The sequence below is a fragment of the Staurois parvus genome, unplaced genomic scaffold (assembly GCF_062004578.1).
Source record: "Staurois parvus isolate SC_StPar_1 unplaced genomic scaffold, SC_StPar_1.0 ptg001484l, whole genome shotgun sequence".
In the NCBI taxonomy this organism is placed as follows: domain Eukaryota; kingdom Metazoa; phylum Chordata; class Amphibia; order Anura; family Ranidae; genus Staurois; species Staurois parvus.
Window position 1 is genome coordinate 26,803 of NW_028319280.1, and position 27,892 is coordinate 54,694.

Below are 27,892 nucleotides of genomic sequence, written 5' to 3' on the forward strand. Positions count from 1 at the left end.
TAGAAACCCAGAAATACTCAGCAGATGGGAGACTGTAATTAGAAGAGAGAGTCGGGACGTCCTCCAAACCAAGAGAGGAAACTAGTAGGTGGTGGTCACATCCATAGAAACCCAGAAATACTCAGCAGATGGGTGACTGTAATTAGAAGAGAGAGTCGGGACGTCCTCCAAACCAAGAGAGGAAACTAGTAGGTGGTGGTCACATCCATAGAAACCCAGAAATACTCAGCAGATGGGAGACTGTAATTAGAAGAGAGAGTCGGGACATCTTCCAAACCAAGAGAGGAAACTAGTAGGCGGTGATGACATCCATAGAAATCCAGAAATACTCAGCAGATGGGAGACTGTAATTAGAAGAGAGAGTCGGGACGTCCTCCAAACCAAGAGAGGAAACTAGTAGGTGGTGGTCACATCCATAGAAATCCAGAAATACTCAGCAGATGGGAGACTGTAATTAGAAGAGAGTCGGGACGTCCTCCAAACCAAGAGAGGAAACTAGTAGGTGGTGGTCACATCCATAGAAATCCAGAAATACTCAGCAGATGGGAGACTGTAATTAGAAGAGAGAGTCGGGACGTCCTCCAAACCAAGAGAGGAAACTAGTAGGTGGTGGTCACATCCATAGAAACCCAGAAATACTCAGCAGATGGGAGACTGTAATTTGAAGAGAGAGTCGGGACGTCCTCCAAACCAAGAGAGGAAACTAGTAGGTGGTGGTCACATCCATAGAAATCCAGAAATACTCAGCAGATGGGAGACTGTAATTAGAAGAGAGTCGGGATGTCCTCCAAACCAAGAGAGGAAACTAGTAGGTGGTGGTCACATCCATAGAAACCTAGAAATGCTCAGCAGATGGAGGGACTGTAATTAGAAGAAAGAGTCGGGACTCCCTCCAAACCAAGAGAGGAAACTAGTAGGTGGTGGTCACATCCATAGAAATCCAGAAATACTCAGCAGATGGGAGACTGTAATTAGAAGAGAGAGTTGGGACATCCTCCAAACCAAGAGAGGAAACTAGTAGGTGGTGGTCACATCCATAGAAACCCAGAAATACTCAGCAGATGGGTGACTGTAATTAGAAGAGAGAGTCGGGACGTCCTCCAAACCAAGAGAGGAAACTAGTAGGTGGTGGTCACATCCATAGAAACCCAGAAATACTCAGCAGATGGGAGACTGTAATTAGAAGAGAGAGTCGGGACGTCCTCCAAACCAAGAGAGGAAACTAGTAGGTGGTGGTCACATCCATAGAAATCCAGAAATACTCAGCAGATGGGAGACTGTAATTAGAAGAGAGTCGGGACGTCCTCCAAACCAAGAGAGGAAACTAGTAGGTGGTGGTCACATCTATAGAAACCTAGAAATACTCAGCAGATGGGAGACTGTAATTAGAAGAGAGAGTTGGGACATCCTCCAAACCAAGAGAGGAAACTAGTAGGTGGTGGTCACATCCATAGAAACCCAGAAATACTCAGCAGATGGGAGACTGTAATTAGAAGAGAGAGTCGGGACGTCTTCCAAACCAAGAGAGGAAACTAGTAGGCGGTGATGACATCCATAGAAATCCAGAAATACTCAGCAGATGGGAGACTGTAATTAGAAGAGAGAGTCGGGACGTCCTCCAAACCAAGAGAGGAAACTAGTAGGTGGTGGTCACATCCATAGAAATCCAGAAATACTCAGCAGATGGGAGACTGTAATTAGAAGAGAGTCGGGACGTCCTCCAAACCAAGAGAGGAAACTAGTAGGTGGTGGTCACATCCATAGAAATCCAGAAATACTCAGCAGATGGGAGACTGTAATTAGAAGAGAGTCGGGACGTCCTCCAAACCAAGAGAGGAAACTAGTAGGTGGTGGTCACATCCATAGAAACCTAGAAATACTCAGCAGATGGGAGACTGTAATTAGAAGAGAGTCGGGACGTCCTCCAAACCAAGAGAGGAAACTAGTAGGTGGTGGTCACATCCATAGAAATCCAGAAATACTCAGCAGATGGGAGACTGTAATTAGAAGAGAGTCGGGACGTCCTCCAAACCAAGAGAGGAAACTAGTAGGTGGTGGTCACATCCATAGAAATCCAGAAATACTCAGCAGATGGGAGACTGTAATTAGAAGAGAGTCGGGACGTCCTCCAAACCAAGAGAGGAAACTAGTAGGCGGTGGTCACATCCATAGAAATCCAGAAATACTCAGCAGATGGGAGACTGTAATTAGAAGAGAGAGTCGGGACGTCCTCCAAACCAAGAGAGGAAACTAGTAGGTGGTGGTCACATCCATAGAAACCCAGAAATACTCAGCAGATGGGTGACTGTAATTAGAAGAGAGAGTCGGGACGTCCTCCAAACCAAGAGAGGAAACTAGTAGGTGGTGGTCACATCCATAGAAACCCAGAAATACTCAGCAGATGGGAGACTGTAATTAGAAGAGAGAGTCGGGACATCTTCCAAACCAAGAGAGGAAACTAGTAGGCGGTGATGACATCCATAGAAATCCAGAAATACTCAGCAGATGGGAGACTGTAATTAGAAGAGAGAGTCGGGACGTCCTCCAAACCAAGAGAGGAAACTAGTAGGTGGTGGTCACATCCATAGAAATCCAGAAATACTCAGCAGATGGGAGACTGTAATTAGAAGAGAGTCGGGACGTCCTCCAAACCAAGAGAGGAAACTAGTAGGTGGTGGTCACATCCATAGAAATCCAGAAATACTCAGCAGATGGGAGACTGTAATTAGAAGAGAGAGTCGGGACGTCCTCCAAACCAAGAGAGGAAACTAGTAGGTGGTGGTCACATCCATAGAAACCCAGAAATACTCAGCAGATGGGAGACTGTAATTTGAAGAGAGAGTCGGGACGTCCTCCAAACCAAGAGAGGAAACTAGTAGGTGGTGGTCACATCCATAGAAATCCAGAAATACTCAGCAGATGGGAGACTGTAATTAGAAGAGAGTCGGGATGTCCTCCAAACCAAGAGAGGAAACTAGTAGGTGGTGGTCACATCCATAGAAACCTAGAAATGCTCAGCAGATGGAGGGACTGTAATTAGAAGAAAGAGTCGGGACTCCCTCCAAACCAAGAGAGGAAACTAGTAGGTGGTGGTCACATCCATAGAAATCCAGAAATACTCAGCAGATGGGAGACTGTAATTAGAAGAGAGAGTTGGGACATCCTCCAAACCAAGAGAGGAAACTAGTAGGTGGTGGTCACATCCATAGAAACCCAGAAATACTCAGCAGATGGGTGACTGTAATTAGAAGAGAGAGTCGGGACGTCCTCCAAACCAAGAGAGGAAACTAGTAGGTGGTGGTCACATCCATAGAAACCCAGAAATACTCAGCAGATGGGAGACTGTAATTAGAAGAGAGAGTCGGGACGTCCTCCAAACCAAGAGAGGAAACTAGTAGGTGGTGGTCACATCCATAGAAATCCAGAAATACTCAGCAGATGGGAGACTGTAATTAGAAGAGAGTCGGGACGTCCTCCAAACCAAGAGAGGAAACTAGTAGGTGGTGGTCACATCTATAGAAACCTAGAAATACTCAGCAGATGGGAGACTGTAATTAGAAGAGAGAGTTGGGACATCCTCCAAACCAAGAGAGGAAACTAGTAGGTGGTGGTCACATCCATAGAAACCCAGAAATACTCAGCAGATGGGAGACTGTAATTAGAAGAGAGAGTCGGGACGTCTTCCAAACCAAGAGAGGAAACTAGTAGGCGGTGATGACATCCATAGAAATCCAGAAATACTCAGCAGATGGGAGACTGTAATTAGAAGAGAGAGTCGGGACGTCCTCCAAACCAAGAGAGGAAACTAGTAGGTGGTGGTCACATCCATAGAAATCCAGAAATACTCAGCAGATGGGAGACTGTAATTAGAAGAGAGTCGGGACGTCCTCCAAACCAAGAGAGGAAACTAGTAGGTGGTGGTCACATCCATAGAAATCCAGAAATACTCAGCAGATGGGAGACTGTAATTAGAAGAGAGTCGGGACGTCCTCCAAACCAAGAGAGGAAACTAGTAGGTGGTGGTCACATCCATAGAAACCTAGAAATACTCAGCAGATGGGAGACTGTAATTAGAAGAGAGTCGGGACGTCCTCCAAACCAAGAGAGGAAACTAGTAGGTGGTGGTCACATCCATAGAAATCCAGAAATACTCAGCAGATGGGAGACTGTAATTAGAAGAGAGTCGGGACGTCCTCCAAACCAAGAGAGGAAACTAGTAGGTGGTGGTCACATCCATAGAAATCCAGAAATACTCAGCAGATGGGAGACTGTAATTAGAAGAGAGTCGGGACGTCCTCCAAACCAAGAGAGGAAACTAGTAGGCGGTGGTCACATCCATAGAAATCCAGAAATACTCAGCAGATGGGAGACTGTAATTAGAAGAGAGAGTCGGGATATCTTCCAAACCAAGAGAGGAAACTAGTAGGCGGTGATGACATCCATAGAAACCTAGAAATACTCAGCAGATGGGAGACTGTAATTAGAAGAGAGAGTCGGGACGTCCTCCAAACCAAGAGAGGAAACTAGTAGGTGGTGGTCACATCCATAGAAACCCAGAAATACTCAGCAGATGGGAGACTGTAATTAGAAGAGAGTCGGGATGTCCTCCAAACCAAGAGAGGAAACTAGTAGGTGGTGGTCACATCCATAGAAATCCAGAAATACTCAGCAGATGGGAGACTGTAATTAGAAGAGAGAGTCGGGACGTCCTCCAAACCAAGAGAGGAAACTAGTAGGTGGTGGTCACATCTATAGAAACCTAGAAATACTCAGCAGATGGGAGACTGTAATTAGAAGAGAGAGTTGGGACATCCTCCAAACCAAGAGAGGAAACTAGTAGGTGGTGGTCACATCCATAGAAATCCAGAAATACTCAGCAGATGGGAGACTGTAATTAGAAGAGAGAGTTGGGACGTCCTCCAAACCAAGAGAGGAAACTAGTAGGTGGTGGTCACATCCATAGAAATCCAGAAATACTCAGCAGATGGGAGACTGTAATTAGAAGAGAGTCGGGATGTCCTCCAAACCAAGAGAGGAAACTAGTAGGTGGTGGTCACATCCATAGAAACCTAGAAATGCTCAGCAGATGGAGGGACTGTAATTAGAAGAAAGAGTCGAGACGTCCTCCAAACCAAGAGAGGAAACTAGTAGGTGGTGGTCACATCCATAGAAATCCAGAAATACTCAGCAGATGGGAGACTGTAATTAGAAGAGAGTCGGGACGTCCTCCAAACCAAGAGAGGAAACTAGTAGGTGGTGGTCACATCCATAGAAATCCAGAAATACTCAGCAGATGGGAGACTGTAATTAGAAGAGAGAGTCGGGACATCCTCCAAACCAAGAGAGGAAACTAGTAGGTGGTGGTCACATCCATAGAAATCCAGAAATACTCAGCAGATGGGAGACTGTAATTAGAAGAGAGAGTCGGGACGTCCTCCAAACCAAGAGAGGAAACTAGTAGGTGGTGGTCACATCCATAGAAACCTAGAAATACTCAGCAGATGGGAGACTGTAATTAGAAGAGAGAGTCGGGACGTCCTCCAAACCAAGAGAGGAAACTAGTAGGTGGTGGTCACATCCATAGAAACCTAGAAATACTCAGCAGATGGGAGACTGTAATTCAGGGATGGACTGACCATTTGGAAACTCGGGCACTGCCCGAGGGCCCGGAGTCAGTAGGGGGCCCCATGAGATGCCCCTGGTACCTTTTTCATAGGCTTTTTTGAGTTTGGGCAAGGACACAGGGGCCCCATGATCCCCTATTGCCGGGGGCCCCATGAGTTGTCAGTCCGCCCCTGCTGTAATTAGAAGAGAGAGTCGGGACATCTTCCAAACCAAGAGAGGAAACTAGTAGGTGGTGGTCACATCCATAGAAACCTACTCAGCAGCTGGGAGACTGTAATTAGAAGGTGTCCTCCAGACCAAACCCAGAGTGGAATCTGGCAGTAGTAGTCACATCCAACTGAACCTGTTCTGGAAAGGTTCTCCCTTAGTTCTAATGTGTGAAGAAGATTCCCCAGTATTTATGTCCACTCAGGTAGTACCTTCATCTAGTCAGTATGGATTGTGTAGATGTTGATTGCCAAAGAACTGGACAGGAGGTGGAAGAGTTGCGGAAGTTACCAATTTCATCCAACATACTGAAATAGAACGTCCAGCAGTTTTGTCCGGCCCTGAGGACAATCATTTCCAGATGACCACTGTATGGATGTAGTCCAAGTGTGGGGGTCTCAACAGCTTCCCATTAGGAAACCAGAGCTGTCAGTCTGCATATGTGTTACTCTCCAGAGTCACATGGCTGAAGGTGGCTGTCAGATCTCCAGGGTAGAGATGGTAAAGTGGCATTAAGTGTAGGAGACAGGTGGTGTAGAAGGCCCTAACCCTGTTTAATGATGGTTGTTCCATTCTGATGTAGATGGCCTCTTCCACACCTCTTGTAAACCAGTTGTCCTCTTTGTCCAAAATGGGACCTCACTGTCCTCCAACGGATGGGATCATATAACTAGAACAGGGGGGGGGGCTGGTCCACAACTTTCACACCTAACGATACTATTCTTAGACAACACCATCTACACGCTTCATGGTGGTTGGATGGAGGTGCCTGTGCTCCCTGTGTGATGGAGAGAAGATACCAGGGGAGGTTCCTGATACTCAGTGTGGACAAGTGGCTTGGAGAAGATACCAGGAGATGTTCCTGATACTCAGTGTGGACAAGTGGCTTGGAGAAGATACAAGGGGAGGTTCCTGATACTCAGTGTGGACAAGTGGCTTGGAGAAGATACCAGGGGAGGTTCCTGATACTCAGTGTGGACAAGTGGCTTGGAGAAGATACCAGGAGATGTTCCTGATACTCAGTGTGGACAAGTGGCTTGGAGAAGATACAAGGGGAGGTTCCTGATACTCAGTGTGGACAAGTGGCTTGGAGAAGATACAAGGGGATGTTCCTGATACTCAGTGTGGACAAGTGGCTTGGAGAAGATACCAGGGGATGTTCCTGATACTCAGTGTGGACAAGTGGCTTGGAGAAGATACAAAACATTAAAGAACAAGTCCAGCTGAGCAACTACAACTAGATGTACCATGACCTGGATACATGAGATCCTTCACAAGAGAGGAAGATTATGGAGCTGTCATAGAAATAAATCACACAGCACTGGAACCAAGGACACAATGCCAAGGGGGCGTGGCTATTCCTGGTATGAAATCACTTCACTGGAGGAACCTCCATAAAGATATTAGAGAAAGACTTCCGGATATTGTGATAGATACACAAACCCACCAATTATTACATCCAACATGGACGATGGCACCAGGTTCGTATTCTGTGGTGCCATTGGATGTTGGCAGTCCACAGCGACAATCCGCCATCGGCACACACGTCTTATCCTGCAAAAGCCAGCCTTCTGGACATCGGCATCCTGCAAGAGAAGAGTAATGGGTAATGTACCACAAGGGTGACCAACGATGGGATGGGGGGAGGGGCAGTAAGAGTGACCGGTCACCAGAGGGATGGGAAAGCTGTAACAGTGACTGGTCACTGGAGAGGGGGAGGGGCAGTAAGAGTGACCGGTCACCAGAGGGATGGGAAAGCTGTAACAGTGACTGGTCACTGGAGAGGGGGAGGGGCAGTAAGAGTGACCAGTCAATAGAGGGATGGGAAAGCTGTAACTGGTCACTGGAGAGGGGGAGGGGCAGTAAGAGTGACCGGTCACCAGAGGGATGGGAAAGCTGTAACAGTGACTGGTCACTGGAGAGGGGGAGGGGCAGTAAGAGTGACCGGTCACCAGAGGGATGGGAAAGATGTAACTGGTCACTGGAGAGGGGGAGGGGCAGTAAGAGTGACCGGTCACCAGAGGGATGGTAAAGCTGTAACAGTGGCTGGTCACTGGAGAGGGGGAGGGGCAGTAAGAGTGACCAGTCACCAGAGAGATGGGAAAGATGTAACTGGTCACTGGAGAGGGGGAGGGGCAGTAAGAGTGACCAGTCACCAGAGAGATGGGAAAGATGTAACTGGTCACTGGAGAGGGGGAGGGGCAGTAAGAGTGACCGGTCACCAGAGGGATGGGAAAGCTGTAACAGTGACTGGTCACTGGAGAGGGGGAGGGGCAGTAAGAGTGACCAGTCCCCGGCCGCTGTACATTACGGAATATTTGTCACATGACTGAGCTGGCCATACCCATCCGGCACTGCCCCTGCAGGCACTCCACATGTTCCCAGAGGTCAGCACAGGAGCGGGGGCACTTGTTGGCACATTCCACCTTGGAGGCCTTCCCGCGGTCCTCACAATTCTCTCCTGTGGGAGAAGAGAAGTTAGGAAGGTGTGAGCTGGAGACGTTACGGAGCCAAGTCTGACTTCCTCCGGACACTTACCTGGACAGGCAGCCGTGTTACAGCTCTCAGACTGGAAGCGGGCACCCTGGCACTGGGTAACGTCTACGGGGTGATAAACATGGCGCCATCTAGAGCGGAAACCACCACTGCAGGGCTCCCGGCAGGGACTCCATTCCCCCCACTCGTTCCAGATGCACAGATCTGAGACAAAGATGGTGGACATCAGAGGCCGCTTCAGATAAATCCACCCCATCCCCAACACACCAGGCATACCCACCATCACAGATCTCCTGGTCGGGGCATAGCCTCTCCTGGGTCAGCTCCCCTCTACAAGATGGAGACTCTCCTGTCCATGGGAAGCCGGTCCGGGCATTCAGGCAGATCCGGTGTCGGTGCTGGACGGAGAAGAAAGATGGCGGTATGGAGTCATTGTGAGGCGATGGGATGCAGCGACTACACGGCGTCCACTCCGACCATTCGCTGAGAAACGCTTCACCTACACAAGACACCAAACATGTCAGACAAGAGACCCAACCAAAATGGTGCAACCTACCCAACCAAAATGGTGCAACCTACCCAACCAAAATGGTGCAACCTACCCATCCAAAATGGTGCAACCTACCCAACCAAAATGATGCAACCTACCCAACCAAAATGGTGCAACCTACCCAACCAAAATGGTGCAACCTACCCATCCAAAATGGTGCAACCTACCCAACCAAAATGGTGCAACCTACCCAACCAAAATGATGCAACCTACCCAACCAAAATGATGCAACCCACCCAACCAAAATGGTGCAACCTACCCAACCAAAATGGTGCAACCTACCCAACCAAAATGGTGCAACCTACCCAACCAAAATGGTGCAACCTACCCAACCAAAATGATGCAACCTACCCAACCAAAATGGTGCAACCTACCCAACCAAAATGATGCAACCTACCCAACCAAAATGGTGCAACCCACCCAACCAAAATGGTGCAACCTACCCAACCAAAATGATGCAACCTACCCAACCAAAATGGTGCAACCTACCCAACCAAAATGGTGCAACCCACCCAACCAAAATGGTGCAACCTACCCAACCAAAATGATGCAACCTACCCAACCAAAATGGTGCAACCTACCCAACCAAAATGGGGCAACCTACCCAACCAAAATGGTGCAACCTACCCAACCAAAATGATGCAACCTACCCAACCAAAATGATGCAACCTACAGAACCAAAATGATGCAACCTACCCAACCAAAATGATGCAACCTACCCAACCAAAATGATGCAACCTACCCAACCAAAATGGTGCAACCTACCCAACCAAAATGGTGCAACCTACCCAACCAAAATGGTGCAACCTACCCAACCAAAATGATGCAACCTACCCAACCAAAATGATGCAACCTACCCAACCCAAATGGTGCAACCTACCCAACCAAAATGGTGCAACCTACCCAACCAAAATGATGCAACCTACCCAACCAAAATGATGCAACCTACCCAACCAAAATGGTGCAACCTACCCAACCAAAATGATGCAACCTACCCAACCAAAATGGTGCAACCTACCCAACCAAAATGATGCAACCTACCCAACCAAAATGGTGCAACCTACCCAACCAAAATGATGCAACCTACCCAACCAAAATGATGCAACCTACCCAACCAAAATGATGCAACCTACCCAACCAAAATGGTGCAACCTACCCAACCAAAATGATGCAACCTACCCAACCAAAATGATGCAAGCTACCCAACCAAAATGATGCAACCTACCCAACAAAAATGATGCAACCTACCCAACCAAAATGGTGCAACCTACCCAACCAAAATGGTGCAACCTACCCAATCAAAATGGTGCAACCTAACCAACCAAAATGATGCAACCTACCCAACCAAAATGGTGCAACCTACCCAACCAAAATGGTGCAACCTACCCAACCAAAATGATGCAACCTACGCCGGAGAACACGTGCTGTACATTCTGTGCTATGAGACAAATGGAAACCACTGTTGACCATCTCCACCACAGAGAGAGAACTTCATGGAGCCCCACGACCTCTGCACCTCCTATATATTACAGGGCTGAGAGCGGACATGTCTACCCATCCATCATGGAGCATTCTCCTGCCCCTGAGGAAGTGTGGTTCTACATGAAACAGGTCAGGTATGTCCACTCTTAGGTTACAGGGTTGGTGAAAGGGCCACAGCCCCCCATCGTCGAATCAGGAGCCTCTATATGTAAGCTCCATGAAGCCCATGTAGGCCGTGAACTCGGGCTCCAAGGCATGGCTTCCTTCCTTCTAGCAAACCAGCCAATGAGATTTTCTATAGGTTTTGGAGAGTGGCCATATACATAACTTACCTTCACAGTTTTTTCTGTTACACTGCAGCTCCCCCTGGTGACAGACGCTGGAAAGACATAAAGGCGGTTACCTCCAGGTCATGTGACCTAATAACTGCAACCCAAAGTCTAATTCTACAATGGAATTTGGATGTAATGAAGTCCTTTATGGTCTTGTGATCCGGACGTTCAGTGTAACACAACAAGGATGGATATGGTGCCATTAGGGGACATAAAAAGTGGCCCCTCCCTTTATTTGGTAGACTCCTCCCCCTCATTATGTGATAATCTCCCAAGACAGAACGTATGTACAGACAATTATGTATCAGACTCACCACTCTCTACAGCCAAGACGCAGGGTGTCACCCGGGGTCAGATACGCCAAGCCATCATGAGACGTGTATGGACAGCCACACTCCGAGGGGCGGACACATTCTCCGTACTGCTCCAGGAACCCCTGAGAGGACATGGGAGAGGCCATCACACATTTATTATTCCATAGATAAGGACTTCCTGTGACGGGAGTGACTTTGGGTGGGGGGGCCCATGGAACACAGCTCACTTTGGGTGGGGGGCCCATGGAACACAGCTCACTTTGGGTGGGGGGCCCATGGAACACAGCTCACTTTGGGTGGGGGGCCCATGGAACACAGCTCACTTTGGGTGGGGGGCTCATGGAACACAGCTCACTTTGGGTGGGGGGCCCATGGAACGCAGCTCACTTTGGGTGGGGGGCTCATGGAACGCAGCTCACTTTGGGTGGGGGGCCCATGGAACGCAGCTCACTTTGGGTGGGGGGCTCATGGAACACGGCTCACTTTGGGTGGGGGGCCCATGGAACACAGCTCACTTTGGGTGGGGGGCCCATGGAACGCAGCTCACTTTGGGTGGGGGGCTCATGGAACGCAGCTCACTTTGGGTGGGAGGGGCCCATGGAACGCAGCTCACTTTGGGTGGGGGGCTCATGGAACGCAGCTCACTTTGGGTGGGAGGGGCCCATGGAACGCAGCTCACTTTGGGTGGGGAACTCATGGAACGCAGCTCACTTTGGGTGGGGGGCTCATGGAACACAGCTCACTTTGGGTGGGGGGCTCATGGAACACAGCTCACTTTGGGTGGGAGGGGCCCATGGAACGCAGCTCACTTTGGGTGGGGGGCTCATGGAACGCAGCTCACTTTGGGTGGGAGGGGCCCATGGAACGCAGCTCACTTTGGGTGGGGGGCTCATGGAACACGGCTCACTTTGGGTGGGGGGCTCATGGAACACAGCTCACTTTGGGTGGGGGGCCCATGGAACACAGCTCACTCTGGGTGGGGGGCCCATGGAACACAGCTCACTTTGGGTGGGGGGCTCATGGAACACATCTCACTTTGGGTGGGGGGCCCATGGAACACAGCCCCCTTTGGAGAGGTGGGGAGACCCCTTTCTCAGCTCCCCATATCCCTCCTATGTGTAAGTCCCCCTGTGCCTGTTAGGGGTACAGGGTGAATGTCCTGATATTGTGTAGACATGTATAGGTGGGGGGGGGGGGGGGGTTGTGGATTGTTTACTGCCATGTGGTCCCATTGTTCTATTGTGTCTTGCTTGGGAGCAAACTATTATGGGATGTATGTGTTTGTGTATTGGCTTGGTGGGGGGTGTTCCCAGCAGCCCTCCCTCCTGATGGGAGTGTCTGCTGTGTGGCTCTTGATGTATTGCCCCGCCCTCTGTATATATCTGGTGTCTGTGGTAAAATAAAGCAGTCCACTTCCTCTTTTAATACAAGTCTGGTGTGTCTCGTCCTGTATGGTCAGCGGTGGGGTCCGTGGATCTGTGTTTGGACAGGGAAGCGGGAGTCTAACAGGAATACCCCAGTGCAGTCGGGGTCCGGTTCCGTTACATTGGTGCAGTCGGGGTCCGGTTCCGTTACATTGGTGCAGTCGGGGTCCGGTTCCGTTACATTGGTGCAGTCGGGGTCCGGTTCCGTTACATTGGTGCAGTCGGGGTCCGGTTCCGTTACACTTCCAGGAACCTTCTCTACTGATTACAGATCTCCACAAAGATTCCAAGGTGAAGCCACCACAAATGGAATGGAGACTCTAATGGGCCCCAGTCAGACAATGAAGGACCTGACCTTTGCCTGGTCACACTCCAGCACTAGAACTGCACCCACCCCTCTGGCACTGAACACGGACCTGGCACTCACCGGGGGGCAGTAACAGCCGGGCTGGCAGGTGGACACGTTGCGGCAAATCTCCGGTGATAATCGGGAGAGACAGAGGCTGTCACATGGAGAACCACATGGGCTGAATAGAAATGGAGGCCAACAGCTGGACTCTGAGACAAGAGAGAGGAACGAATATCAGACAAAACATCAGGAAAATCATATGTTGGACACGGGTCACGTGCGATCCCAGCCATCTTGGAGGACATATGGAACATGGTCATGGTCACCCTTGTATGAGCTCAGATCCGGTTCATTGGAATATTTGGTTGTGGCCAGTGGAACACGGACCTGGCACATGTAACAGTGAAGGATTCCTACCTGAACACCCTGACAGGTCACATGTCCGAACTTCACTGCCCAGCTTGTCACATGCTTCGACATTTGGCCCTTGAGGCTCCCTGTAGCGGTGCTGGAGGGCGGAGTGACAGGAGCATTCTGACCAATTACTCCACTGGCCCCAGAAGCAGCTTCCTGTAAGGCACACATAGAGCATGGAACAGACCTGTGACTGCAAGGAACACATATGACCACAAGGAACACATATGACCACAAGGAACACATATGACCGCAAGGAACACATATGACCGCAAGGAACACACATGACCGCAAGGAACACACATGACCGCAAGTAACACACATGACCGCAAGGAACACACATGACCACATGGAACACACATGACCGCAAGGAACACACATGACCGCAAGGAACACATATGACCGCAAGGAACACATATGACCGCATGGAACACACATGACCACATGAAACACATATGACTGCAAGGAACACATATGACCGCATGGAACACACATGACCACATGAAACACATATGACCGCAAGGAACACATATGACCGCATGGAACACACATGACCACATGAAACACATATGACCACAAGGAACACATATGACCGCATGGAACACACATGACCGCATGAAACACATATGACCACAAGGAACACATATGACCACAAGGAACACATATGACCGCATGGAACACACATGACCACATGAAACACATATGACCACAAGGAACACATATGACCGCAAGGAACACACATGACCACATGAAACACATATGACCGCAAGGAACACATATGACCAGACAGACAACATAGATCACATAAGTACATGTTTCCCAATGTTTGATACAAGCCATGTTCCCGCACTCACCTTCACACGGCTGCAGGTAACACGCCGCAGTCTCCACGTGCTCCCCGTCATTACATTCCACATCCGAAGATTCAGCACCGTGACAATCGCACCGCCATGTCCGGCTGCTAATTCCAGTGCCGCAGCTCCGTGAACACGGACTCCACTCCGACCAGCCGCACCGGCTGCTGCCTGAAGGGACCACAGACACATAAGGGTGGAATGTTCCAGTCAAATGATGGAATAATGGTGGACAATAAAAGGCAGTAATGATGGCGATATACAGCAAGGGTCATCATTACAAATCATGGGGCCCCATACAACCTACCAACAGGCCCCCAGACTGGTACGTACCTAGGACTGATACAGTAATTGTGCTATCCCCGAAACCGGGGCACCCACAGACTCCATCACAAACATTTGGACATGCATGGGGCTGCTGGCTCCTCCTCCTCCAGAACATGGGACAAATGGACGAGCTCTATGACAAGCAGATAATGTGCCACATCGACTACTCAGCAGGCAAACTCAAGTGTGGCAAGCTGGTTTGGGACTCTCCTCAGCTTTGTTGGGCTTTGTGATGCCATTTTGCATGTTCTTCTGATAAGTGGGTTGGTTTCAAGCCGCTTCCACCTGCCTGCCACTAATTGCAAGCCCTCAGTGCACCTGGACCAGCTTGTCCTCCCCTGTGGTGAGTAGGGTAGGAACAGGACTGCCACTCTCAGACCTCATCAATACGGGGATTCTTCCTGCTTCCATGCCCAACCCAGGCCTCCCTGCTGAGTTGACAGAGCCTAGGCCTCGCACGGAAGTACCAAAGCAAAGTCTCTCTTGTGGTTTGCAAAAATCGGTGAACTTTGGCAGTGTTTTTGTCAGGGTCCTGTCCATGGCAGAAGTTCTGGAAGATCTGGCATTTCTGCCAGTACTCTGCATGGCCGCAGAAGGACACATCAGCCTCAGTTTGGTGCCAGATGGCCTTTATAAGGAGGCTCATCACTTCCTCTAGTTGCTGGATGATGTCTAGCTCCCCGTGCCCTGTTCCTGGTTCCTGTGACTTTGACCCGTGATTTCCTGTTACCGACTCGGCTTGCTCCTAGACCTGTCTACTCTGCCTTACCCCTGATCTGACCTCGGCCTGGGTTACAGATACTCTCTCTCTCTCTCGCTCCTCTGTGTATGACCTCGGCTATCCCATCTGACTACATCCGCTCTGATTCCCACCTGGTACCTGACCTCGGCTTGAACCGACTACCCAGTAAACACCTAAATCCCGGAAGGGCTTGCATACCACGCACAGGCGCCTCCTGTCTGCAGACCTATCTCCATGCACCAGCTGTGCTTCTGAGTGGACCACCAACCAGCACTCCTACAGGCGACCTGTGCAAATTTGGACCTTACTCCCACTCTCAGGGGAGTCCGGAACTTAGCCACAAGGGAAGCCCTCTCTCCATTGGCCTCCATTACTAGGTACGTGATAGCTTTGCAGAATTGGAACATCTATATGTCCCAGATTCCCACTTTCTCCAGACCCATACCATATGTCCACTATGGGCGGAGATACTGGTGGGCAGAGGGAGAACAGGCACACATCTCACCTTTCATCACTCCCTTTGAGACATGTTCCCACCTATGGCCAACCCCCGACTTTATGTCCACTGAAAAAATCCAACAATGTTAGGGAGGAGGAGGAGGAGGAACGCCATTGTTTTCAATCTTCACATGATTGACTGTTTAAAGAGGACGCAGATTAACTTCACTTCACCCAGGATTTAGTAAATGAGGTCCTTCCTATATAGAGAACCTTGAGAGTTACATAGACAACAGAGGGTAACATGGTGGACGGCTCACCCTCACAGTGCTGACTGGTACAGTTTCTCCTCTCGGTGTCCGGGCCTTCGCATTCAGAGCCATTGTTACGTGGAGGAGGGTTGATACAGGCACGACTCCGGATTTGGACAGCAGCACCACATGTGGCCGGACATTCAGACCACGGAGACCAAGGCGTCCAGTCACCATTCACTGAATATTGGATAGAAGGGCAGAATTACCCACAGAAGGGAATGTCTCTATTACTACCCCCATCATTGGTGTTGCTTCAGCTCAACTGCGAGAACACAAGTTACAACACACAGAAATATTGGCCACCACCGCCATACTGGAGGACCTGAGAGGGAACACATGGCTGGCCTCACTGTGAGATATCAGGAGACACTCTGAGGAACATCCAAGAGGAAGGAGCTGAGGGCCACAGAGAACTTGAAGAGGTTGAGGACAGAGATAAGGAAGAGGAACAAGAAGAGAAACAATAAAGAGGAAATGTGAAGAGGAAGAGGAACCAGAAAAGGAGGAGGACCCAGAAAAAGTGCAAAGATAAAGACAAGGCGGAATGAGATAAATGAGAGGACAGAAGAGGAGAAGATAACCATGAGGAGAAAGAAACCATGATAAAGGGACATGAAGAAGAGCGAGAAGAGGAATGGGAGGAGGAAGATGAAAAAGAATGAGAGGTAAAGGAAGATGGAGATGAGGAAGAGGAACAAGAAAAGAAAGAGAAATGAGAAAAAGAAGAAAAAAAGAAGAGGGACAAGAAGAGGAAGATGAAAAAGAACAGGAATGGGAAGAGGAACTTAAAGAGGAAGAAAAAGATGAGAAAGAAGATCAATAGGAGGAAGAGGAAGGAAAAGAGGTAAAGGAACAAGAAGAGAAATGAGAAGAAAAAGGGCAAAAGAAACAAGAATTGGAAAATGAACAAAAAGATTAAAAAGAAGCAAGAAGAATAAAAGGAACGGGAAGATTGGGAGGAATGAGAAGAGTAAGAGGAATGAAAGACGGAACAAGAAGGATGAGAAGAAAAACAGGAATAGAAATAGGAAGTGGGACAAGAAGAGGACATAGTCGAGAAAAGGATCCTAAAGGGGAAGAGGAACATGAAAAGAAATATGAAAAGGAACATGAAAAGTAGCGTGAAGAGGAATAAGAACAGACGAGAAATGAGAAGTGGACCACGAAGAGGAACAAGAACATGAAGAGAATCATTCAAAGTAGCATGAAGAGAAACAAGAAACAAGAGGAGAAAATAAATAAGAAGAGGAACATGAGAGGTAGCGTGAAGAGAAAGGAGAAGAGACGAAAAACAAGAAGAGGATCTTGAAGAGGAAAAGGAAGGGGAAGAGGAACATGAGAGGTAGCGTGAAGAGAAACAAGAAGAGAAGAAAAACAAGACGAGGATCCTGAAGAGGAAAAGGAAGGGGAAGTGAAACATGCAGAGGACTGTGAGGTACAAGAAGAGAGGAGAAATGAGAAGAGGAACATGAAGAGGAACAAGAACATGAAGAGGATCATTCAAAGTAGCATGAAGAGGCACAAGAAGAGAAAATAAACAAGAAGAGGAACATGAGAGGTAGCGTGAAGAGAAACGAGAAGAGAAGAAAAACAAGACGAGGATCCTGAAGAGGAAAAGGAAGGGGAAGTGAAACATGCAGAGGACTGTGAGGTACAAGAAGAGAAGAGAAATGAGAAGAGGAACATGAAGAGGAACAAGAACATGAAGAGGATCATTCAAAGTAGCATGAAGAGGCACAAGAAGAGAAAATAAACAAGAAGAGGAACGTAAGAGGTAGCGTGAAGAGAAACGAGAAGAGACGAAAAACAAGAAGAGGATCTTGAAGAGGAAAAGGAAGGGGAAGAGGAACATGAAGAGGAACGTAAAAACTAGTATGAAGAGGTACAAGAAGAAAAGAGAAATGAGAAGAGGACCATGAAGAGGAACAAGAACATGAAGAGGATCATTCAAAGTAGCATGAAGAGGCACAAGAAGAGAAAATAAACAAGAAGAGGAACGTAAGAGGTAGCGTGAAGAGAAACGAGAAGAGAAGAAAAACAAGACGAGGATCCTGAAGAGGAAAAGGAAGGGGAAGTGAAACATGCAGAGGACTGTGAGGTACAAGAAGAGAAGAGAAATGAGAAGAGGAACATGAAGAGGAACAAGAACATGAAGAGGATCATTCAAAGTAGCATGAAGAGGCACAAGAAGAGAAAATAAACAAGAAGAGGAACGTAAGAGGTAGCGTGAAGAGAAACGAGAAGAGACGAAAAACAAGAAGAGGATCTTGAAGAGGAAAAGGAAGGGGAAGAGGAACATGAAGAGGAACGTAAAAACTAGTATGAAGAGGTACAAGAAGAAAAGAGAAATGAGAAGAGGACCATGAAGAGGAACAAGAACATGAAGAGGATCATTCAAAGTAGCATGAAGAGGCACAAGAAGAGAAAATAAACAAGAAGAGGAACGTAAGAGGTAGCGTGAAGAGAAACGAGAAGAGAAGAAAAACAAGACGAGGATCCTGAAGAGGAAAAGGAAGGGGAAGTGAAACATGCAGAGGACTGTGAGGTACAAGAAGAGAAGAGAAATGAGAAGAGGAACATGAAGAGGAACAAGAACATGAAGAGGATCATTCAAAGTAGCATGAAGAGGCACAAGAAGAGAAAATAAACAAGAAGAGGAACGTAAGAGGTAGCGTGAAGAGAAACGAGAAGAGACGAAAAACAAGAAGAGGATCTTGAAGAGGAAAAGGAAGGGGAAGAGGAACATGAAGAGGAACGTAAAAACTAGTATGAAGAGGTACAAGAAGAAAAGAGAAATGAGAAGAGGACCATGAAGAGGAACAAGAACATGAAGAGGTTCATTCAAAGTAGCATGAAGAGGAACAAGAAGAGAAAAGAAACAATAAGAGGACCATGAAGAGGAACATGAAAAGTGGTGTGAAGAGGCACAAGAAGAGAAAAACAAGAAGAGGAACGTAAGAGGTAGCGTGAAGAGAAATGAGAAGAGAAGAAAAACAAGAAGAAGATCCTGAAGAGAAAGAGGAAGCAGAAGAGGAACATGAAGAGGAACGTGAAGAGGTACAAGAAGAGAAGAAAAATGAGAAGAGGAACATGAAGGGGAAAAGGAAGGGGAAGAGGAGCATGAAGAGGTACAAGAAGATAAATGAGAAGAGGAACATGAAGAGGAAAAGGAAGGGGAAGAGGAACATGAAGAGGAACGTGAAGAGGTACAAGAAGAGAAGAGAAATGAGAAGAGGAACATGAAGGGGAAGAGGAGCATGAAGAGGAACTTGAAGAGGTACAAGAAGATAAATGAGAAGAGGAACATGAAGCGGAAAAGGAAGGGGAAGAGGAACATGAAGAGGAACGTGAAGAGGTACAAGAAGAGAAGAGAAATGAGAAGAGGAACATGAAGGGGAACAAGAACATAAAGAGGATCATTCAAAGTAGCATGAAGAGGAACAAAAAGAGAAAAGAAACAATAAGAGGATCATGAAGAGGTACAAGAACAGAAGAGGAACATGAAGAGGAATGTGAAGGAGAAAAGGAAGGGGAAGAGGAACATGAAGAGGAACGTGAAGAGGTACAAGAAGAGAAGATAAATCAGAAGAGGAACATGAAGGGGAAAAGGAAGGAGAAGAGAAAATCTTGATACAAGAAGGAGTAACAATCAGGTTTCAGCACTACAGTGAAGATGGAGTCCCTGGAGATGGGCACTCACCTCTGCATTCAATGTCCTGGCAGTAGTTCCCCTCTGGGGTGCAGATACTGGAGGAAGAGATATAATGAAGTCAGAAGGAGACACACAGGTGGAGGAAGCAGCGTCTATCTACCAGAACTCCCCGCACTGCCCCCAATCTGTGGAATTCTCTTCACTACGTTCCACTTTATGTTCTAGAGTATGACATCACACTTTCCAGCCAATGCCTGGTCACTGTTTGCTTCCTTTCCAGTTCTCTTCTCCAATCCTCATTCTCCCTCCTGACAGTGCTATCCTCCCTCAATCAGGACCAGGCCTATGGGTAGGCAGAAAAGATGGCTGCCTTGGGTGCTTGAGCAGGAGAAGGGTGCAAAAGGGGCGGAACCTGCAATCTACACAGCTGAGATAGTTTACAGCCCATCAATGGGGAGGGGGAGGAGGTTGCACTTTGGCCATTTCAGACCCTGGCTGCACCCCGTATGTGACTTGTCCTTCAGAACAGATCATGTGACCAAGGCCTTCAGACAGGTGGCCAGCAATAAAAGGAGCCCAGAGCAGCATTTTCTCCAGAAAAGATAAATATATCAGCACAAGTAACCCTCTACATCAGGATCCCCATCACAGCCCTCCTAATATCAGGGTCCTCATCAGAGTTCCCCCTTACATCAGGTCAAAGCAGAGACCATAGGCAGCCTCTGGTGACCCGAATCCTCAGTCTGTACATTGGGGGTGTGACCTGACCCTAGCCATGGGCCTAATAAGATCTCACAGTGGGCCAGATTTGACCCGCGGGCCATGGTATGGAGACCCCTGCTACAGAGGAACCCCCAAGGTAGACCCCTCATTTTTATGGATACTGACCACTGCTGACACTCGCCCACCAGCCACACGTCCCCCGTCTGCCGCTCCCAGCCCCCGTGTGGGCACAGCTCCGGGCACCTCCCTGGGTGACACGGGCGGGATTGACTCTCCGGATTCCGGCACTGCTCCCTCTGTGAGCCCGACGTGGAGGTCCTGTACACCGGAGAAGATGGTCAGGATGCTATAATGTACATCATCATAAAGGTCCCCACTGCCGTGAGTCACTGTGAGGAGCACTGCCAACATCACCACATACAATGCCATCGACCACATCATCAGCCCAGCAAAACCCCGCTCGGCTGTTGTCACCTGATACGGGTCTGCTGGCCACTCCCACAGGTGACGGAGCACTGAGACCAGGTGGACCACTGACTCCAGCTGCAGTCGGCGGTGGTGCAGGTGAGGTTGGTGCAGGAGAGGCGTCCATCAGTGCAGGTGCAGTTGTTGCAGTCCTCTTGGAGGGAGCTCTGTGCCGTCCAGCTCTGCCCCCTGCTGTCTGTGCACTCACACTGCGCCATGGTGACGCACCGGCCGTCCTGCTCCAGCGTTCCTGGGGGACATACGGGACACAGATTGGGGCCCAGCACAGCCACGCGCCACAGAGGAAGAAGAGCGGACAAGACTTACCTGCCTGGCACCTACAGCCCGGCTCACAGCCATCTCCATCCAGGCAGACGATTCCCTGCTGGAAGTCCGAGCAACGCCTGGGGCAGCGATTGGCACACTCCACCTCCTCCATACCCGGCGGGCATCCCTCCTCTATAGGGAGGAAACCACAAAACACCGCAGCCAATAAGGATGACGGGAACATCAAAATACACCAGAACACCAGAACAGGGGATGTGTGGCAGAGATCGCAGCGAGAACGTCTCCTCAGAGCCACCAAAAATGGGAAGATGTCCAAGGGCCACCATCAATGTTATCAAGACGTGCTCCTGATCATATACTCCCCTCCCTGGGTGTGGGCCCCGTGTGTGCGGGTCTCTTCTGGGTATAGATCCCCTCTGTGTGGGTCTCCTTCTGGGTATAGATCCCCTCTGTGTGGGTCTCCTTCTGGGTATAGATCCCCTCTGTGTGGGTCTCCTTCTGGGTATGGGCCCCCTTTGAATGGTTCCCCTTCTGGGTATGGGCCCCTTGTGTGCGGGTCTCTTCTGGGTATGGGCCCCCTGTAAATGGTTCCCCTTCTGGGTATAGATCCCCTCTGTGTGGGTCTCCTTCTGGGTATGGGCCCCCTGTGAATGGTTCCCCTTCTGGGAATGGGTCCCCCTTTGAATGGTTCCCCTTCTGGGTATGGGCCCCTTGTGAATGGTTCTCCTTCTGGGTATGGGCCCCCCTTTGAATGGTTCTCCTTTTGGGTATGGGCCCCCTTTGAATGGTTCCCCTTCTGGGTATGGGCCCCCTTTGAATGGTTCCCCTTCTGGGTATGGGCCCATTGTGAATGGTTCTCCTTCTGGGTATGGGCCCCCCTTTGAATGGTTCTCCTTCTGGGTATGGGCCCCTTGTGAATGGTTCCCCTTCTGGGTATGGGCCCCTTGTGAATGGTTCCCTGTCTGGGTATGGGCCCCCTGTGAATGGTTCCCTGTCTGGGTATGGGCCTCCGTGAATGGTTCCCCGTCTGGGTATGGGCCCCCTGTTTACTATCTCCTTCACCCTGTGGTTAGGTCTCCAGATGATTGCGGGGCCCCTGTGTGTGGGTCTCCTTCTGGGTATAGGCCCCCTGTGAATGGTTCTCCTTCTGGGTATGGGCCCCCTTTGAATGGTTCTCCTTCTGGGTATGGGCCCCCTTTGAATGGTTCTCCTTCTGGGTATGGGCCCCTTGTGAATGGTTCCCCTTCTGGGTATGGGCCCCCTGTGAATGGTTCCCTTTCTGGGTATGGGCCCCCTGTGAATGGTTCCCCGTCTGGGTATGGGCCCCCTGTGAATGGTTCCCTGTCTGGTTTTGGGCCTCCGTGAATGGTTCCCCGTCTGGGTATGGGCCTCCTGTTTACCATCTCCTTCTAGATGCAGGTACCCTGTGCTTAGGTCTCCAGATGATTGCAGGGCCCCTGTGTGTGGGTCTCCCTCTGGGTGTGGGTACCTGTGAAAAGGTTTCCTTCTGGATGCAGGCCTCCTGTGTATAAGTCTTCCTCTGGTGGGTGCAGGGCCCCCTGTCAATATGTTTTCCTTAGTGGCCCTTAGTGTATGGAGTTTGCCCCTGGGTGTTGGTGGCCCATGTGTACAGATGGGTCTCCCTCTGAGTGGAGGTCCTCCTGTCTATCAATCTACCCCCAAGCGTGGGCTCCCCTGTGTATGGGGTTCCCTCCTGGGTTTGACCCCCTGTGTATTGGTCTTCACTTGGGTGTGTGGACCTCTTTGTATATAGGTTTATGCCTAGGTGCTGGCCTCATGTATGGGTCTACCCCTCAGGTGTTTGCCCCACCATTCCCCCATGTATAGGTCTCTCCATGGGTTCCGGCCCCTGTGTATAGATCTCCCTGATTGAGGGCCCCCTGTGTATGGCCTTGATTCACAGTCCAGGTGTGGCTCCTGAACACGTACTTCACAGTTGCCATGTCTGAGCAGAATCAATGTTCAGCCAGCTGTTTGTTGGTATGGTCACCCTTGTGGACTCACCGCAGGGTTTTGGGTTGCAGATCCTCACTTGGTACTTCTCACCAGGACACTCATTTCCTCCATTTTTTGGTGGTGGACTTGTACAGGTCCGGCTTCTAACTGATCTTCCTCCACCGCATGTCCGGTCACACCAGGACCATGGACTCCACTTGGACCAGCTGCCATTTACTATACCAGGGGGAATGAGAGAAGGTGGTGGGGGAGAAACTTGTTGAAGGTTATAAAGTATTGTACAGATTATTCTAGAGAGGAACATTTCTCCATTTCCATTGTGCTCCACCATCATGGCCTACAACGTCCAGGTAGCATCTGTACAACCATGAACTCCCGCATCCCCCTCAATCCTCAGCACTCAGCTCTCCATAACCTCCTCACCCAACAGCATCCAGCTCTCCATGACCTCCTCACTCAATAGCACCCAGCTCTCCAGGACCCCCCCCCCCCCCCAACAGCCCCCAGCTCTCCAAGATCTCCCCACCCATCAGCACCAAGCTCTCCATGACCTCCCCCATCCAACAGCCCCCAGCTCTCTATGACCTCCTCACTCAATAGCACCCAGCTCTCCAGGACCCCCCCCCCCCCCAACAGCCCCCAGCTCTCCAAGATCTCCCCACCCATCAGCACCAAGCTCTCCATGACCTCCCCCATCCAACAGCCCCCAGCTCTCCATGACCTCCTCACTCAATAGCACCCAGCTCTCCAGGACCCGCCCCCCCCCCCCCCAACAGCCCCCAGCTCTCCAGGATCTCCTCCCAACAGCACCCAGCTCTCCAGGACCTCCCCACCCATCAGTACCAAGCTCTCCATGACCTCCCCCATCCAACAGCCACCAGCTCTCCATAACCTCCCCACCCATCAGCACCCAGCTCTCCATGACCTCCCCACCCAACAGCACCCAGCTCTCCATGACCTCCCCACCCAACAGCACCCAGCTCTCCATGACCTCCCCCACCCAACAGCACCCAGCTCTCCATGACCTCCCCCACCCAACAGCACCCAGCTCTCCATGACCTCCCCCACCCAACAGCACCCAGCTCTCCATGACCTCCCCCACCCAACAGCACCCAGCTCTCCATGACCTCGCCACCCAACAGCACCCAGCTCTCCATGACCTCGCCACCCAACAGAGCCCAGCTCTCCATGAGCTCCTCACCCAACAGCACCCAGCTCTCCATGAGCTCCTCACCCAATAGCACTCAGCTCTCCATCAGCTCCTCACCCAACAGCATCCAGCTCTCCAGGACCTACCCCCAACCCACCAGCACCTAGCTCTCCAGGACCTACCCCCACCCACCAGCACCTAGCTCTATAGGACCTAGCCCCACCCACCATCACCCAGCTCTTCAGGACCTTCCACCCCTCACAGCACCCAGCTCTCCAGGATCACTCTGATATGACCATATAATCCCACAATGCACTCCTGTGGGGGGCTCAGCACTGCAGTACTCTGCCCATCCCCCAGAGGGCGCTCTCATATTTTAAATTAGATGACACATTCCATCCCCCCTCCCATCTGGTCCCTCTGTTACCTATACACGCCTGCAGGTTGCAGAATCTCCTCTCCGTGTTCCCGGTCAGGATGTCGTCACACCACACTCCCTTCTCACCAGGCGGGTTGTAAGTACGAAGACGTCTCTGTTGTCCCACCCCGCAGGATCGGGAACACTCACTCCACTCTGACCAGGGGTTCCAAGAACAGTTCCGCTGCTGACACTCCTCATCGACACATGGCGGAGAGTCAGGACCTGAGAGGACACCGAACATCCCAATATGAAGAAAAGAACCACCTATGAGGACGGACTTTGTTCACCTCAAGTGAATTTTACATTCCTGTACAAGTCTATGGGAAGGCAAAACCTGCTTAAAGCCAGTCAAATGCAGGTCAGAAGGAAGTCAACTGCAGGTCAGACAGAAGTGAACTGAAGGCAGGTCAGAAGGTCAACTCCAGGTCATAATGAGGTTACCTGAAGGCCAGAAAGAGGTCAACTGAGGGTCAGAAGGTAGTCAACTGAGGGTCAAAAGCAGGCCAGAAGGAAGTCAACTGAACACCATAAAGAGGTCAACTGAAATCCAGACAGAAGCAAACTGAAGGCAGGTCAGAAGGTCAACTCCAGCTCATAATGAGGTTACCTGAAGGCCAGAAAGAGGTCAACTGAGGGTCAGAAGGTGGTCCACTGCAAGTCAGAAGGAGGCCAACTGAGGGTCAAAGGCAGGCCAGAAGGAAGTCAACTGAAGATCATAAAGAGGTCAAACACACCTGTCAGTGAATTCTGAATGATCACAGAGAACATCTCAAACTGACATCAGACTGATGCCTTCAACACAAGCCCGAATCCCAACCATCCCAGCCCATACAGAACAGAGGACTCCAGTTATACCTCCAGGACATCCTGGAATCTCCCGGCATTGTGCGCCCTGTGTTAGTCTGACAGCCCGAGTCCCAATATACTCATTTGTACTAATGTCTCGATCGCTCCAACTGCGTCATTTACTAAAGCTGGAAATATTTCACTGAACCCAAAGGAACCCAATCATGTACGGAGGAACTGAATACATTAGAGTTTTCCTTTCCACATGACCAGGGGCGGACTGACCATTTGGAAACTCGGGCACAGGGTCAGTAGGGGGCCCCATGAGATGCCCCTGGTACCTTTTTCATAAGCTTTTTTGAGTTTGGGCAAGGAAACAGGGGCCCCATGATCCCCTATTGCCCCATGAATTGTCAGTCCGCCCCTGTGCATGACTGGATGATCACTGTGAGTATAAAGTCTAATAAATCGAGCCATTGGCTCCTGCTGCTGTCAATCACATGCAGTAAGGAGGAAGTGGGGGCGGGGCTAATCCCACTGTGTAAATCTATGGGGAGCGGCTCCATAGACACACAACTTGGGAGCGAGCAGACACTTCAAACGGCTTGCTATGGGGACACACAAAGAAGAGGAGGAGCCAAGAGTGCCAGCGGGGGACCCGAGAAGAGGAGGATTGGGGCCGCTCTGTGTAATGGTGTAACGTGTTTGTTATTTGGATTAAAAACATTTTTTTGACTTTAGTAACACTTTAAAAATGTTTGGGAACGCTAGAGGGAAGGAGCACCACTGGCTCCATGTATCTGCTCATTCCCTCTAGTGTTCTCTAGAATTGTTACATTGTTAACAAAGACATATGTATGTTCTCCTCAGCTCCATCTTTGGGCCATGATATTTTTAGGTCTTTAGATCAGCTCTGTTGTACAAGAGACCTATGGGAGGGAAGGGGGGGGGGGGCAGAGAAATGGGGGGCACAATATATTAAGGATGTCCATGAAATCCAACTAGTAAAGGCCATTATAATGGTCGATAAAGCCTGTGATGAGACCTCCATTGCTGACCATTCCTGGTGAAAATGCTGGTTTCCTGGCTGCCATCAGGATTCCATACTAGGGCCAGTGCCAGCTCTATATCATCAGAATAAGTCATTTCTAGAAGAAGCGAGTTATTGGAAGTCGCCTATTTCTGTCATGTGACTGGAGAATGATAGATATGTATCCGGAACAGAGCTCTCCCCAGGAGGACAACTTCAGCACAACACAGATCTGGTAACAGGAAACCCCGAAGTTATCGGCAGATTTGGGTTGGACAGAATTTGGTCTCAGTCCCTGGCAGGGACTCACCTGTACACTGCGGGAGATTGCAGACGTTCTCCTGGAAGGACTCTCCACTGCAATTCCTTCCAGAGGGACAGAACCGAGACCGCGTCTTCACCGCAGGGAAATGGCGGTCTGAACAGCTCTTGGAACACGGAGTCCATGGGGACCAGGGGCCAAACTCCTCATCTGCTGGGCCTGCGGAGGAATGGAGAGAGAGATTACTGAGGGAAGACCAAATGTGTATGACGTAGGAAGATGGAGAACTCCATGTCTGATTATATTGGAGAACTCCATGTCTGATTATATTGGAGAAGAGCTCCATGTCTGAGATGTATATCATGTATGAGGGAGAAGAGCTCCATGTCTGAGATGTATATCATGTATGAGGGAGAAGAGCTCCATGTCTGAGATGTATACAATGTATGAGGGAGGAGAGCTCCATGTCTGAGATGTATATGATGTATGAGGGAGGAGAGCTCCATGTCTGAGATATATATCATGTATGAGGGAGAAGAGCTCCATGTCTGAGATGTATACAATGTATGAGGGAGGAGAGCTCCATGTCTGAGATGTATATGATGTATGAGGGAGGAGAGCTCCATGTCTGAGATGTATATGATGTATGAGGGAGGAGAACTCCATGTCTGATTATACTGCATGAGAGCTCCATGTCTGAGATGTACAGTTGTGGCCAAAATTATTCAACCCCCACTGAAATTGAGTGTTTTGGCCAGTTTGACATTGCTTTTGATCATTCAGTCATCTTGCTTACATTTACATTAAAGAGGCACTTGTAGGTCAGACAAATATAACATAACAGTTATAATGAAATAACCACAAATGTCTTTTCTGTGCTCACAGCATTATCAGTTTTATTCAACCCCCAAGTGACATTCAATCTTAGTACTTAGTACAGCATCCTTTTACAGTTATAACAGCTTTTAAACGTGAAGCATAGCTTGACACAAGTGTCTTGCAGCGATCTACGGGTATCTTCGCCCATTCTTCATGGGCAAAGGCCTCCAGTTCAGTCACATTCTTAGGCTTGCGCACTGCAACTGCTTTCTTTAAGTCCCACCAGAGGTTCTCAATCGGATTTAAGTCTGGTGACTGCGATGGCCACTCCAAAATGTTCCAGCCTTTCCTCTGCAACCATGCTCTAGTGGACTTGGAGGTATGCTTGGGATCATTGTCCTGTTGAAAGGTCCAACGTCTCCCAAGCCTCAGGTGTGTGACGGACTGCATC

At 49.6% G+C, this 27,892-nt stretch overlaps 1 protein-coding gene across 1 annotated transcript in view; it reads right to left on the reverse strand.

Moving 5' to 3' along the window:
• The window catches only part of LOC149435585 (SCO-spondin-like), a 234,063-nt gene that overhangs the window by 14,277 nt on the left and 191,894 nt on the right, over window positions 1-27,892 (reverse strand). The window contains 17 exon segments of the mRNA XM_089662513.1: window positions 7,280-7,418; window positions 8,177-8,293; window positions 8,371-8,532; window positions 8,609-8,827; window positions 10,693-10,739; window positions 11,007-11,128; window positions 12,858-12,988; window positions 13,197-13,349; window positions 14,048-14,218; window positions 15,875-16,045; window positions 19,569-19,615; window positions 20,409-20,561; window positions 20,718-20,958; window positions 21,036-21,167; window positions 23,022-23,189; window positions 24,551-24,766; window positions 26,671-26,841. Of these exon segments, the coding sequence (XP_089518639.1) occupies window positions 7,280-7,418; window positions 8,177-8,293; window positions 8,371-8,532; window positions 8,609-8,827; window positions 10,693-10,739; window positions 11,007-11,128; window positions 12,858-12,988; window positions 13,197-13,349; window positions 14,048-14,218; window positions 15,875-16,045; window positions 19,569-19,615; window positions 20,409-20,561; window positions 20,718-20,958; window positions 21,036-21,167; window positions 23,022-23,189; window positions 24,551-24,766; window positions 26,671-26,841 (2,560 nt within the window).